Below are 14,557 nucleotides of genomic sequence, written 5' to 3' on the forward strand. Positions count from 1 at the left end.
GGACACGAGGCAGGGTCAGGGAGAGGAGTGACAGGGCAAAGGGCAGAAGAGGGAAAGGAAGAGGAGGATAGGGGAGAGGTAGAGGGAGGGCAGGCGTTGACCTACGCGCTTCTGCTCAGCTGCCGTGGGGGGTCTCGGCGTGGCCGGAGGCGGCCGCCGCGCCGGGCGGCAGCAGTGGCTCTGCCGGCGCCAGGCACGCCAGTACCGAGCGGCCCCATGGTGCGCCCGGGGACCAGGGGACTGAAAGGTGGCGGCGTGCAGCCGATCCCCCGCGCCGCCGGAGCTCTGCAGGTACTGCGGCCCCGGGAAGCCCCTATGGCTGCCGGCGAAGGGGTGCTCGGGGTGCTGGGGCACTCAACCCCCACCCAGCTAGCGTTTGGCTCCCCGGGCTGTCCTGTGCCCTGGCGATGCAGGCTGAACCCCGGAGTCAAGGGGTATCGGGACCAGGGGTGTCCCCCGCGCCGGTGAGGACCCGCCGTCCCCGGGCGGAGCCTCGGCTGTGGTCGCGGGGCCGCCCCGGCTTGGTAGCCCAGCGCCGCAGGTTGCATCCGGACAGCACTTGAGCAGCTGTTTTGTGCATTTTCTAATTTCGTGCAGAGCAGGGCAGCGGTTATAGAGGTAATCTGTAGATCCGCGGCTTTAAAGGATAAATGAGAGCATTGGATTTGATCCGTATTGCAGTGGATTAGAGCAACCTCTCCCCCCTCCTCTTCTCCTCCACCCCCCTCCTCCCCCCCTTCAATTCACTCCCCCCTCCTCCAGCACCACCTTTTTTCCTCTCATGCAATACCAAAACTGACCCTGCCTGGTAGAGGGACTGTGCTAGCGAGCAGAGCAGTGCCCACGTCGCCGGCACACCGTGGGAGCCGGCTCTCCCCTTCAGCCTCCGCAGCCCCTCTGGGGCATCGCTGCTGCAAGTTCCCCGGAGGGAGACGCCGGGGCCGGGGAGTCTCCTCTGGGCGCCGAGAAGCGGTCGTTGCCCACGGGTTCTCCCTTTATCCCGGCCCATCTGCGGTCGTAGGGCGGCAGCGAGGGAGATCGGTCCCCGGAGGGCATTTCCCGGAGGCAGCGGGGCCGGGACCCGGCAGGAAATGGAAGGATGAAGTGTGCAGCCGGAGCGGTGATGTTCCTTCTCTCCTTGCTTTCCCCTGCAGGAACGTAATCCGCAATGCTAGTTCTCAGGTTGCTCAATGTTATCGCTCCAGCCTACTTCTTGTGCATCTCCCTAGTGACCTTCGTCCTCCAGATCTTTCTCTTCATCCCCAGCATGTTCAGAGACCCTTCCATCACCCCACTTTTCTCTCCTGCTCTGCTGCATGGGGCCTTCTTCCTCTTCCTCTCAGCTAATGCCCTGGGCAACTACATCCTTGTGATCCAGAACTCCCCAGAGGACTTGGGGAAGGGCTTAAACTTGGGCAAAGGAGCTGAAGTGGTGACAGACTGGCTGGATGGAAGCAGGTCCCCTGGCTCAGCCTTGCCCAGCACTCACTTCTGTAGACTGTGTGCCAGGGTCACCCAGAGGCATGACCACCACTGTTTCTTCACAGGGAACTGCATTGGGAGCAGAAACATGCGAAACTTCATCATGTTCTGCCTCTACACCTCCCTGGCTTGCCTCGACTCCCTGGTGGCAGGCATGGCTTACATTTCTGCTGCACTCTCCATGTCTTTTGCAAACCCACTGGCTTTCCTTACTCTTCTGCCTCACTCCATCAGTCAGTTCTTCTCAGGTAAGAACTCCTTCCTTGTAGATGAGAAGCATCTTCTTCCTCCAGGGCTCCTGGGGTTGGAGGGACATGATCCCTCTCAGATAGCTATGTGTGGGGAGCAGTGGTGGGGAAATGGGCAAGAGGGAGAATTGTTTGTGTTTTGCCAAGTTCTTTTTAGAGGCTAGAGGCAGCCTTTGCAAGAACTTTGCTTCACCTGAAATAAAGGCTGGACCCACTCTAGGCTACAGCCAGAACCCTGTGCATTAGGCTCTGGATAACAACACACAGTCAACTTGCCAGTGATAGAACTGAGCTAGGTGTTGTATTGCCAGTGAAGATCTGCTGGCTGCCAATACAGGCAGAGCTTCAGGTCCTGTAGGTTTTTCTATCCTACAAGTCTGTAGGTTCCTCAGATTCCAGTGGAGATATTCTCATTATCTTCATCCAGGTCCACTCCCTCCTCCACTGCTACCCACCTCCTGCCTCCTGGCAGCACAAATTTATTGCCATTCTCCCAGCACAGAAGGATTGGTGTTTGGGGAACAGAAACCAGGAGAGGAGTTAATGGGACATGATTAGCCACCTCTCTCATGAAGACAGGCTGCGTCAGAGGTTCACAGAGAACCAGAACTCTGTGCCTGCTCTTTGCGAGCTCTCCACACCAAAAGCAGCTCTTTCTCCTTGTCCTCATCCTTTACCCTTCCTTCTGCTTATCCCCCTTTCTCCTTTCTTCACGCCTTTCCATAAACATCAATAACCTTTCCCCTTCCTGATTCTGCTCCCATAGCTCTTCCTCTCCTCTTCCAACCTTGCCTCTTCACCTTTCAACACACCTTTATACTCTCAACTCTGTCCAAACCCAAGAGCTACATGAAACCTAGTCCCAGAGAAGGGACTGTGCAGGCAGCCTAGACTGCTACTTTGTTCTGAAAGCAACTGTAGAAAAATGCCTTTCCCCACTCTGCAGCTCATGCCTCGCACACTTTGATCAGCTTTTGTTAGACTAAAATAGGTATCCCATATATTGTAGCTTTGCAGATTCAGCAGATCTCAGTAAGAAGGGCCCAGATTCTGTTTTGGCTTGTGCACTGTCACAAGAAGTGTTGATTATGATCTGAATGTGAAGACTCTACTGCTGGTGATACAGGAGCCAGAGAGGCCTCAGCCTTCTTTTTGGATTCCAGGTTGAGTTTGCAGGGTTGCCATCTGAAAACACATATCTCTCTACTTGGTGAATTGGCAGATTTGTCATGGTCATCACTGAGAGACAATAAGCATGAAATCCTGCCATGACATTTTTATGGAGTCATTTTTCCAAGTAGAAGAATTTTTGTAAATAATTGCTCAAGCTTCACTAGCATTGAAAAAAACTGGGACTGATTTTCCTCTGTGCCTAAGCTCTGCTCAACACACCAGCCCGGGAGATGAAGCAGGGACCTGAGAGGAGATTATCAAGGAATATGTTCTGTCTTTCTGACTCTGAGGGCTCATCTGCACTGAACTGGGCCCTGGGATACATATGAAGAGCTATTGAAGTGCCTCAGCTCTGGTGTCAGCAACTGTAGTGCCAAAGACAGCATGTAGGCAGTGTTTGAATGGGACACAATGGGGCTGGGAGCTGGGAACCAGGATGCCTTCGAGAGGCAGCAGCTCTCAGCACCTCCTACTGAACCTCCAGCTTGGCTGGGGTGAGAACTGCTGCCTCAATATATGGGCGTGTGGTATCTTGGTTGCTTTAGAGGAATGGTCTGCTGGGCTTCTACCCAGCACATTTAACATTCAGATCAGGACAGACAAATACAGACTGAAATAGTTACCTGGAAGGGTTGTCCACCCAATATTTTTAAGCTAACATAACTATCAGAGGGCTGTCATAAGTTATTTCTTCTCTATCATGCCCTCTGTGCTGGAGGAGAGGTAAAGGAGAATGAAGGAAATCTGCTGGTCTTATGTCAACTGAGTGTTCCCTGCTTTCATGCTAGGAAAATTTTAACTTGGTTTGTTCTGCCCAGACTGTGCTCAAGCATGGAGTTTAGAATCTGATCCAGAGTCTATAATTTCAGCCTGTGATTCAGCTTTTCTGGCACGATAATGTATAGCAATAAGCTTGAGATCACACCAGGTCAGTTAGGGCAAAAGTGAATCTGAGACTAAAATGGACTGTGGTGATGAAAGACAAAAGGAAAGCACTTCTGTAGACACAAAGTCATATTGGATCCACAAAACAAACACTAAAAATCACTTTATGTAGGTAATCTAAATAAAAGGTTAAAAAATCATGCATCTGGAAAGCATGGCTCAGAGATGCTCAACATTTGCAAAGAGAAGCAAGGGCAATTAATTTCTTGATGTCAAATTTCAGCAGCTCATAGAAATAAAGCTTACAGCCACCTTGAAAATAGCTGTCTTTCTCCATGTTGCATATGAATATCAGCTGTAGGAAAGGACAAATGTCTGTCACACTCTGGTCCAGTAAAAGAGGGGCAGAGAAACCCATATTTGGTTCTGGCTTCTTGCCTGATAGATTAAGTTATTCTGACAGAATTAGTATGAGGATGTGTCATCATCCTAAGGGGCTTCTTCCCTTGCTGTATTGCATATGAAGCCCACTGAGCTGAATGGGATCTAATAAGAAGGGAGAGATGACATTGCATTTAGGAAGAAAACCGAAGGACTTCTGTGCCTTTTTCAAGTGAGGACAATCTCTGAAAGCTTGAGGCTGCAGTCACTGTCCTTACAAATCATCCTCAGAGGGGTTTGCTGGCTGAGTCCAAAGCTTGATGTGATTGCCATGAATCAGCCCCAATCTCTCACTTACGATGTTGCCAGGTGAAGAAGCCAGGTTTCAGAGACTGCAAAACCAGGTGACACCACCAAATCATTCCTTCTGTATAGCAGAAGCAGCCTTATATTGAATTTAAAAGTTGAAGCAGGTATGTACCTGTTTATGGCAGCACACCTCTAGTGTGCTGGAGCAAGGGCTCCAGCACAATTGCTCTTGTGGGGCCTAAAAGTGACCAGAGCTTCCACCTGCCAGAGTCTGTCTGCTAAATGGTCTTCTAGAGGGACATGAGCATGGGAGAGCTTTCTCATTTCTAAATTTTGAAGGAACCAGTGAGAAGGTATCAGCTATTTCTTTGTGTGCCTGTGTGTAAATATGGATGCTTCATAACACACTGATATAAACAAAACACATGTGTACACATTCATATGCAGACACAAAGGAGTGTTTTAATGGGCTTAGATCTGCCTCCACATGGAAAGGTCACCCAGTGATACCTGATTTTATACTAATATTTTCCAGAAGGAGTTCTGAAATCATTGTAGAAGAAAAGGCCCACATAATAATAATATTGAGCATAAATATATACTACAAACACTGTTGAACTAGGAGCTTCAGACCTAAGAAGTGTTCTGAGTATTCCAGCAATGCCTTTTAAAAAGGAATTGCTATTGTATTTTAGAAAGTTTTCTGTTTCTTGCATTCATATGAAACTAGTCTTTGCCCAATGGTAGGGAAGTCATTACTGATTTACTTTGCTTTCTAAACACATTTTTAACATATACATGCAGTGCTGAGAGAGAGCTGTCCCAAATCTTTCTGCCTAGTATTAATGCACACACTAGGCTTCTGGAAGCATCTTCATGCTCTAGGATCCACATCTCTTTTCATGAGGAACCTGGAAATTTTAGGTTCACTGTAAGGAGTGGGTAGGTCCTGAAATAAATTAACCATTCTTCAAAGTAGTGCTGAAGTCTTACAGATGTGTGTCATTCCTGGCTGAATTTCCCCCTGTAATCTAAAGCCTTACGTTAACAGCAAAGAGAGAACTGTATGGAGAGCATTATCATTTTAGTATTTCCCCAGTGGGGTCCATTGCATCAGACACTACAAAGCAAACTGTTCTACCTGCCTCAACCAGCCTCTCTTGCTCCTAATTCCCCACCTGCATCCTGAGAACACAGGCAGATCGTTGGCTCTTGGGGCTGTTACACTGGCATGTGAGGTCTGTCTAAACTCTTTCTTTTATGGTTCTCCCTCCCCTGACTCTGTCTGCAGGAGCTCTCCTTAGCTCTGAGATGTTTGTCATTCTCATGCTCTACCTCTGGCTTGGGATTGGACTGGCCTGTGCTGGCTTCTGCTGCCACCAGCTGCTGCTGATCCTGCGTGGGCAGACACGGTACCAAGTGCGGAAAGGGATGGTGGTAAGAGCCCGGCCCTGGAGGGAGAACCTGCAAGAGGTCTTTGGCAAGAGGTGGCTGCTAGGACTTCTCATCCCTGTGCTGAACGTGGGAAGTGACTACCGTAGGCAGAAAGAGAAATAAAATTCCCAGGCGTGTGTGTGCATCCCATGTGCACAACGCCTTCCCTCTTCTCTCCCACTGTCTCCTGGATCACTAAAGAGCTGGGCTACTCCATCTCTCAGAACTGCAGCCTCTGTGGGAGGAAAGGACTGGCTATCAAACAGAGTAAATTTAGCATATTAACAAGGAGATCAAAAACCACGTAGATGAAGAGATACTGCAGCTTAGTAGTCACATCACTGCAGCTGTGTATGGGGCAACAGCCTTTGAACTAGCAGAAAAATTAGTCAGATCCTCCTGTGGCTTCCTGCCTGACTCTTCCAGCCCCCAGCCCCATTAGCCACCCTATATAGTCCCTAACAAACTGCAGCAGGATCTTTCAGAGAGCCTGGGCTGCTGTTGTAGACTGCAAAAAAAGGGTGCCTGTTCCTTGGCAGGGTTTGGCAGGGGGTTGCAGGGTGCGATTTGCGGGTCCTTGAGGTAACTTCTACTGAGAGCCCTTCAATGACAGAGCTGAAATACAACCAAGCTGCTTTAGGAGCAGGCTATGCACATGGCTAGTGTAGCAGGTAAACCTTTTCTCCACAGGCTCAGAAATCAGGAAGAAAACAAAGAGAAAGTCAGAATTCCTCATTTCTGTTCTTGATCTGCACCCTATGCAATGATATATCAGGACTGCAGTGCTGCTACTTATTTTCAGCAGTCCTTTGCTGAATGGTACAGTCTAGGCAATGCTGCCCTTCTGACAGGGAACAGCAAACAGATAAATCATGATAAGAAAGAAGCACAAGGAGAAGAAACCACAAAGGTGAATGAAAAGGCTGTGTTTGAGAAGCTGTGTGAAGCGGTAGGCTATGTGTGCCTGTGAGAGAGGGAGAGGAAGTGCAGACACGCTGTCAGGAGTGTGCCAAGAGCCCTGCTGATGTGTCTAAGCCCTGCTGCAGGGGCACCTGCACCATTAGTGCTGTGAGGAGTTCAAAATCCCAGAAGACAGGGAGATTTCCCAGCATGTCAAGATGCTTCACTCTGCACTAAAATAACAAAAATGTTGTCCACCTTGGGCATCCCTGCCACAACATAGTTACAGGCTCTCCAGGGCAATCCCCTCTCGCATTGCCGCAGAGGGGTAAATTCATCCATGTTATAACTCCATTAAGGAGGTTAATGGAATTACTACAGGGATTAATCAACCTAATGTGTCAGTTGTTTTCTAGCTGTGGCAACAACCCATGAGATCAGTGGTGAGATCCTATGCTAATAGGTGCCTTAAGAAAGGATACCATGACATCTCTGCCAGGATCATAGTGCTGGATTCCTGAGCAGCTGCAACAAGAAGCCTCCATTTGGGGAAAGTGCATCAGCTTATGCAAGCTGCATAGGAATCCACTGCTTCTTTTTAATAGGCCGGGGAGTATGCTGACAAGCCGTGAAAAATGTTATTTCTTCCTCAGAAATGCTTTCAGTTCATCCCAGGTAGGGCAATGCACCTGCTTTCATCTTTGTGTTTCCTGTGAGCCAGAACAGAGGCACTCGTTCCTACGGGCTTTGAAACCATCTCACACCACTTCACACTTGTGTATGTTTGGGTCAATAACAAACAGAGTCTATTGTGATGAGCAGATTAACCATGAAAATATACTGGAAAAATTCTTGGCTGGATAATTAAAACTTGTAGGATAGATGTCCTTACACAGTGCGTGTGTTCACATGAACGCACTGCCGTTCCCACGTGTGATGCTGTATTTTCACTAACAGTGAACAATAAAAAGTGGTCTGTTTTTTTCAGATGGGCTGCACTGTGCTTTTTTGACAGTTCATTACCTGTCTCTGTACATTTTTTTTTCACAGCATACACATGGACACGTTGAAGGAAAAAGTTAGGATTCGTTTCTTGGAATTGCCAGCAATTCACTACATGATTTTGGCCAAGTCCTTTCACCTTTCCTGCTTAAATGTAATGACCAATCTAAAAATGCATCTAATATCCAACTTGCAGACCCATTCCAATTTCTATTTATAAATTACACTGTCACTCTCAACTGAACGCTACAGGAAAATGAAGCTGTTATCATCACCCACAAACGGCATCCGCACTTAGACTGTTCCTTGCTGGCATCAAGGTGAGCAGACAGTCACCTTGTTGCTGGAACAGGAGCCAATGCCTTGTGCCATACACCTCTCCTTGGAAGGTTTCCCAGGATTATTTTTATTTCACAAACTGGTTGCTCCAACCTCTTTTTCATTTATTTCTGAAGTCAACAGGCTCCCAGCATTTCATCCAGCAGCTTCCTCACATCAGCAGAAATTATCATTTGACACCTTTGCCCTCTGCTTTTGGCATTTGATTGACACTGCAGTCTCGGGCAGCTCGTGGCACTTGATGCCTGCTGCCATGCTGTCTCAGGCTGTAAGCTCTTCAAGGCCACATGCTGAGAAGGGCACAAGCAACTCAGTTTCAGCGAGACATTCTGCAAGAACAGCCCCCATACAGCACAACAGAATTAGCTGTCTGTGAAGCCTGTTGCCTCTTCACACCAGGGCTGGATCAAGTCTGGCCCCTGTGTCACAAGGTCACCACTGTCTGTCCCCACTGCAAAGCCTCAGTCCTTGCTGAAGCACAGAGAGCTCCAATCTGAGTAACTGCAGCAGAGTTCCACACAATTATTCTTTCTGTCAGATACCTCTGTTCCCAGCTGTAAATTGCTGTATCCCCATTTTATGCCTCTAAATGGTTCCTTTGCAGCAAACTACTGTGTTTCAGCAGCAGCAGTGGGACTTCTAGGTGGATACAGCCTTTACAGTCATGATCCTCCAGGATGAAAAGAGCTATAAAAACATAACATTAGTCTCACCCTGTATATTGGCTTATTTCACTGTTCATTCCCAAGTGTGTAGACTGCCCTGTTTGGGGTAGAGTAGTGGTTCTGCAGGAACAGTTGAGAGTGGCTCTTTAATTATCCAGCTGCTCCAACATCCCTTCCTCGTCATATCTGTGCATCCACTGATAGAAGTCCTTGGCAAGAAAATGTAACAGGGCTCAACAACTATGAACAGAACCTTTGCTCTTAGCTGTGATTTAGTAAATGAAGGCTGAACTCAACAGCAATGTCACAAATTCTCTCTCTTCAATGGCTTTGGAGTGTTTTAAGGATAAATAATAAACCCTTCTCATTTTCTGTGCCTACAGACTCATCACTTATTATGTGAATTGTACTAAATAGAAGCTGCAACAGTACATGTATTTTCGAACATGATTTATTGTGGCAATGCCTAAATAAAGGTTTTACAAATACAACACACAGGGCTGCTCTGGCTTTGGAAAACCAGATGAACATCCTTTCTTCTCTGACAATGCTAGTGGCTGAAGAAGAAGTTCCTTGTTGCTTAAGACCTTGCACAGAAACCACAAACTTTGCTTAGCGACTTGTCTATTTTAAGTGTGGCTACCTGAAAAAATGGTGGCATCTCCAAGGTCTCAGAAGTCTTTACAACATGTTGCAGTTTAACCTCAGCTGGCAGCTAAACACCGCTCAGCCGCTTGCTTGCTCTTTCCCTGCTCCCATGCATGGGGAGGAGAATCGGAACAAAAGCGAGACATGTGGGTTGAGATAGGAACATTGAAATAACTGAAATAAAAGAAATTATTAACAAAAATAATTGTAATGGTAATTAATAACAGTAATTTAAAGGAAGGTAACAAAAAGATTAATAAAAGGCAAGCAAAGACAAGTGATACACAATGCAATCACTCACCATCTCCTGGCAAAGGCCCAGTCAGTCTCTGAGCAGTCAGACCCTGCTGCCCACTCCTCCCAGTTTATATACTGCACATGACATCCTATGACTTGGAATATTCCTTTGGTTTGCTTGGGTCAGCTGTCCTGGCTATGCTCCCTCCCATATTCTTGTTCTCCTGCTCACTGGCAGAGTGCAGGAAACTGAGAAATTCTTAGGACAAGCCCTTTTTAGCAACAATTGAAACATCAGTGTGTTATCAACATTATTCTTGCACTAAATTGAAAACACAGCACTGTAGAAGCTACTAGGAAGAAAATGAACTCTATCCTGGCTGAAACCAGGACACGATATCAATCTAGACCAAATTTGGTGATGGAACCGTTAAGTACACCAGAAGAAGTCTGTTCTTAGGTATAGGAAAAGTCTCATGCTAAAAAAGAAGTAGATGAGTTCCCTCTTCATTCTACCCTGCAAGGCAGCCCTCAAGCACTTCATGCAAAAGGTCTTTATTGGATATCCCCAGAGGATACAGAGTTAAAACATGAAGTCTCAAGTAATAAGGCACAGGGAACACGTGAGAAAAGATGATGTGAAATAGCATTAATCTTGTTTAAGAAATAGCCAACTCAAGGGAGATGATCACAGTCTAAAAATACTCACAAGTAGACAGAATAAATGAATGAGGAAACTCATTAACTGTAAGGAGATAGCTGGAGGAGGATGGGCAGTCCTGGACTGAGAGAAAAACTGAGGTCAGAGCTTAAGGGATCTATCTTTAAAACAGTCAGAAAAGAGCAATCAGAGAAAGTGGCCCTAGTGAGAGCAGAAGTGATTTGACTTTGGTAGGGATAATGCACTGAGAGAGCATCAGGCAGTAGGAGGTATGATAACAGAATTCAGTCACCATTGTTTGTTGACTGAATGTACCCAAAGAAAGCCCAGGCTGAGAAACCTCATTGCTAATCACTTTCTACACACAAAACCTCAAAGCTCCAGCACAGTCAAAAGGGGTTTTCCCTTCTGAACAGCAAATGTTGTTACACGCAGGAGGTGCAATGGTAGAAGTCATAAATAGCAAAAGCAGAGTCTATATAATTCTCTTCGAGTTATTTAAACACTATCCAGAGTGTTTAAATCGTTGGAGTAAAGCAATGACCTACTTGCTAAATATAAATAAATAAAGAGAGAGGAAAATTTGAAGCATATGCAGAGTCTCTGTGCTCTGCTAGATATTTAAATCAATGGAAACACAATGTTAGACAACTCATTAATGAACAGTAAAATGTCCTCTAGTAACTACATGTCCACATGTGGGTCCTCCGCTTTCCCATCTCTTTTCCAGAAAGCCAGAGGAATAAGGAGTCCTTGGAGATTACACCAAAAGTCAGTGCATATGGACAAATTAGTGCTTCAGTCCTCTTACAGCACCACCCAGCCAGCAGCCTTGTCTTCATTACACCAAAGAGGTATTAGCATTGGTTGTGCTGCGGAATCTACCTTGTGAGTAATGTCAGAGCTCAGGCAGGGCAGCCCCAGGGCAGGTTTTTGAAGCAGGAAACTTGTAGTCTCCTCGGATGTTTATAAACAAAAAAATGTGCAAGTTCTCAAGTACCAATGTGATACAGTGTTTGTGCAGCATGGCATGTTGGCAGACACCCTTATAGTACTTCCAGAATTGCTATCAATTAAAAATAAATGGAGCATGTTGCTCAGTGTACTTCAAAAGAGAAGTGGTGGATGGTAATAGCAAGCTCTGCATATGAAAGAGAAGGCTCTCCTTGTAATCAGCAAGGATGGGAAAGTTTCATTTCTCTGCTGCTGATTTTCTAAATACTGCTGGTAATCCACCTTGACCATGATGAGTTATCAACTTGGCTTTCCTTTGATTACTGTATATCCACCAAGCTTAGAGGGAGGCACAGCCTCTGGCATGTATTCCAGCCGCTTTGTTTAGTCTATCTTTACCATCAGTCCTTACCAGATTCACAATATTACCATGCCTGCCAGGAAAATTTCCATTAGATAGCAGGTCAGTCTTTTAGCTGTGCTGGATAAGAAAAGATGAAGACATGAACCTATGTCTCAGACTGCTGAAAATATGATAGATTGGTTTGCCATCACTAGACTCTTAAGACTCTTGTATTCACTGAGCAATGGGGTTAAGATGATGCACCCGCATGAGAGTGCTCTAAGGAGTTAACAAGCAGCTGCTGAATGAAGCTTTGTCACAGAAGCTGTTATCAAGTAATGATGTTATCCTCCAGAACTGCTTGAGACCACAGATGAGCTCTACAGTCAGTGACAGATAAACAAGAGACAGGTCCAGCATCACCAGCCAGGACTCTTAATGATTTATGATTGCTAGGAGGAAATTGTTGATTGGTAAAATATCAGTCTTTGTGGGTCTAAACAGGAACTGCTAAAGTCAAGCAGGTCCACAAACTCCACGTGCTATGAAAGCTGCTTTGAGAAAACTATCAAAATAGCATTACCTAAAGGAGAAAGCATTTCACTAGATAAGAATTTTCAAGCACTCAGTGTTTTGAGAAATGGAAGTTCCTTCAAGAGCTGGAGAACTTGACCCCTGCTGACAACTTCCAAGAATCAGTTCTTTATTAATCTTCACTGAGCTTGGTATTCAAGTCTGTCCCTAGATACTGTCCCAAAGCATCCAGTGCTTTGGAAATAAGGGGACTGACTGCAGAAAGCAAGAGATGGGAGAATGTTCTACTAATTGCAGCAATATAGTTGATGGAGATATAAAATCTCTTTTAAAGCCTCTGGAAACAAAACTCAGAAGAAAAAAACCATACAGTTTTTCATGCCAGGAGGAAAGCTGAAATTTCAAATTAAACTGCAAGACCCAGTCTCTGGGGCCCAAAGCTGGAGAGATTTTCCAGGTGTTTGAATTCATCCCACAGCCACCTCAGATCACTCCACTGCTTCAGGCTAGTCAGGTGTTTCAGAAACTTGTCTATATAATCAATGCAGCTGGCTGCCACAATCAGCTTGGGCAGAACCAAGGTCCTGCAGCAAGGGATGCCATCAGCTCAGAAAGAAATGTTACTATCCAGGCTGTTGACAGCACAATAAAAGACCTTTAGCTCAGGCAAGGATCTTTCATGTACACAGAATATTTCTATCAGAGCCAGGCTGAAGTAGGAGAAATTTTGTTGTCAGGCTGGAGGCAATCACCACATCTCTCCCCCTGACAATCTGTATTTGGCTTTGTGTATTGACTACTCTTTATGAACTAATTTGGCCAAAGCTTGTACAGAGTCATCCAATCAGCTTGTCTTCTGGGAAAGGATGAATTTCAGCAGAGCCTCATTAAGACAGGTATTATGCTGATGGAAAAAGAGTAGGAAAGTGTGAAATATGTGAAGGAGTATGCCAACCCAGCCTACAAATTATAGCATGATGGACAAACTTGATATGAGACTGCAAAATAAGATGACAGCATTTCAGACTGCATATGAAAACAAGCTTGAAGCTAAAAAAACCCCAAAACAATAAACCTTTTACATGGTGCTCTGATGCATGGAATATTACACTCAGCTTTATCTTCATTAGTCAAACCAGATGGTGTTCACAGAAAAGCCACAAATGATTAAGAAACAGAGAAATGGATTTGTGAGAGGTAAAAATAATTCCATTTCCTAGCTTGGGTAACTGCATCCAAACTGCATGTGAAGAGAATGTGGCAACTATCCATGTATTTTGGAGGGTGGTAGAAATAATTCTTGTTGGATAAACAAGCATCTATTAGAAATGGAGTTCAATTTAAGAAAAGGAAATGACATGTTAGCACTTCAGGAAATACTTCCAAGCAGCAGTTTTTTCTGCTGTCAACCCTTAGAATATATGTAGGTTGGAGAAGCTGAAATCTTCACACTTAGGGAGCTTCAGAACTGAATGGGCTAAAGCAGAGTGAATAAGGAACTGCCAGTGGTTGCTGGAAAATAGTGGGGGAAAGCTTCTACTTTTTACCTAGGTGGTTGCTCAAGCACAAGCCAAGAGGAGACAGATACTGATCTTATTCACTCATTTGTATTATTATGAACCTTCTCTATTCTGCATTTCACTTCTTGCCATCTCAGCTCATTTCAAAATATTTATTAGTACCAGTGCTTTATTTAGTAGCAATAACATGAGATACAAATAGTTATGCAGATAAAGTAATTATATGTAGGTGAAATGTGTTGAATGAAGCACAAGAGAGTGTTTTGGTTTTCTCTTTATAAGCATTGGATTAGAACATGTGATTCCTACATGGCTCCTGTTTGCAGATGCTACAGCAAAGACTGGCAGCAGAGAACTTCACAATTTTATACCCCTGGTTTTCTGTTCAATGAGGAGTTATGATGTTATTTCTCAGCATTTCAATAGGACTAAGAGATAGCAGGGGGGTTGGACCTGGTGATCTCTTGAAGTCCCTTCCAGCCTCTGATATACTGTGATACTGTGATAATCCGCTCATGCATTTACCCTCACTTGTACTTTCAAGTACTGCCAGAATGACCACTCTATGTATGTAAACTGAAGAATTTATTAGGACCACAGATTATTAGGGGTTGTAAGGGACCTCAAAAGTTCACCTAGTCCAACTCCCTTGCCAGAGCAGAATCACCTAGAGTAAGTCACACAGAAATGCATCCAGATGGGTTTTGAACACCTCCAGAGGAAGAGGCTTCATAACCTCTCTGGGCAGCCCATTCCAGTGTATGGTTTTTGGGTTTTTTTGGGGGTGGGTTTTTTAACCTTGAAATGAACAGTTAGGTATCTTAACTTCTCATAACATAACT

The 14,557-nt window shown here is 45.4% G+C and overlaps 1 protein-coding gene across 1 annotated transcript; it reads left to right on the top strand.

The window, feature by feature from the left end:
- The first annotated feature begins 781 nt into the window (after positions 1 to 781).
- On the top strand, positions 782 to 9,163 carry ZDHHC22 (zinc finger DHHC-type palmitoyltransferase 22). The gene is made up of 2 exons (XM_009909358.2): positions 782 to 1,730; positions 5,770 to 9,163. Exons 1-2 carry the CDS (start codon positions 1,169 to 1,171, stop codon positions 6,033 to 6,035), a joined length of 828 nt encoding a protein of 275 aa, XP_009907660.1. The 5' UTR covers positions 782 to 1,168; the 3' UTR covers positions 6,036 to 9,163.
- The last annotated feature ends 5,394 nt before the right edge of the window (positions 9,164 to 14,557 follow it).

The sequence above is a fragment of the Dryobates pubescens genome, chromosome 5, assembly GCF_014839835.1.
Source record: "Dryobates pubescens isolate bDryPub1 chromosome 5, bDryPub1.pri, whole genome shotgun sequence".
Taxonomy (NCBI): Eukaryota; Metazoa; Chordata; class Aves; order Piciformes; family Picidae; genus Dryobates; species Dryobates pubescens.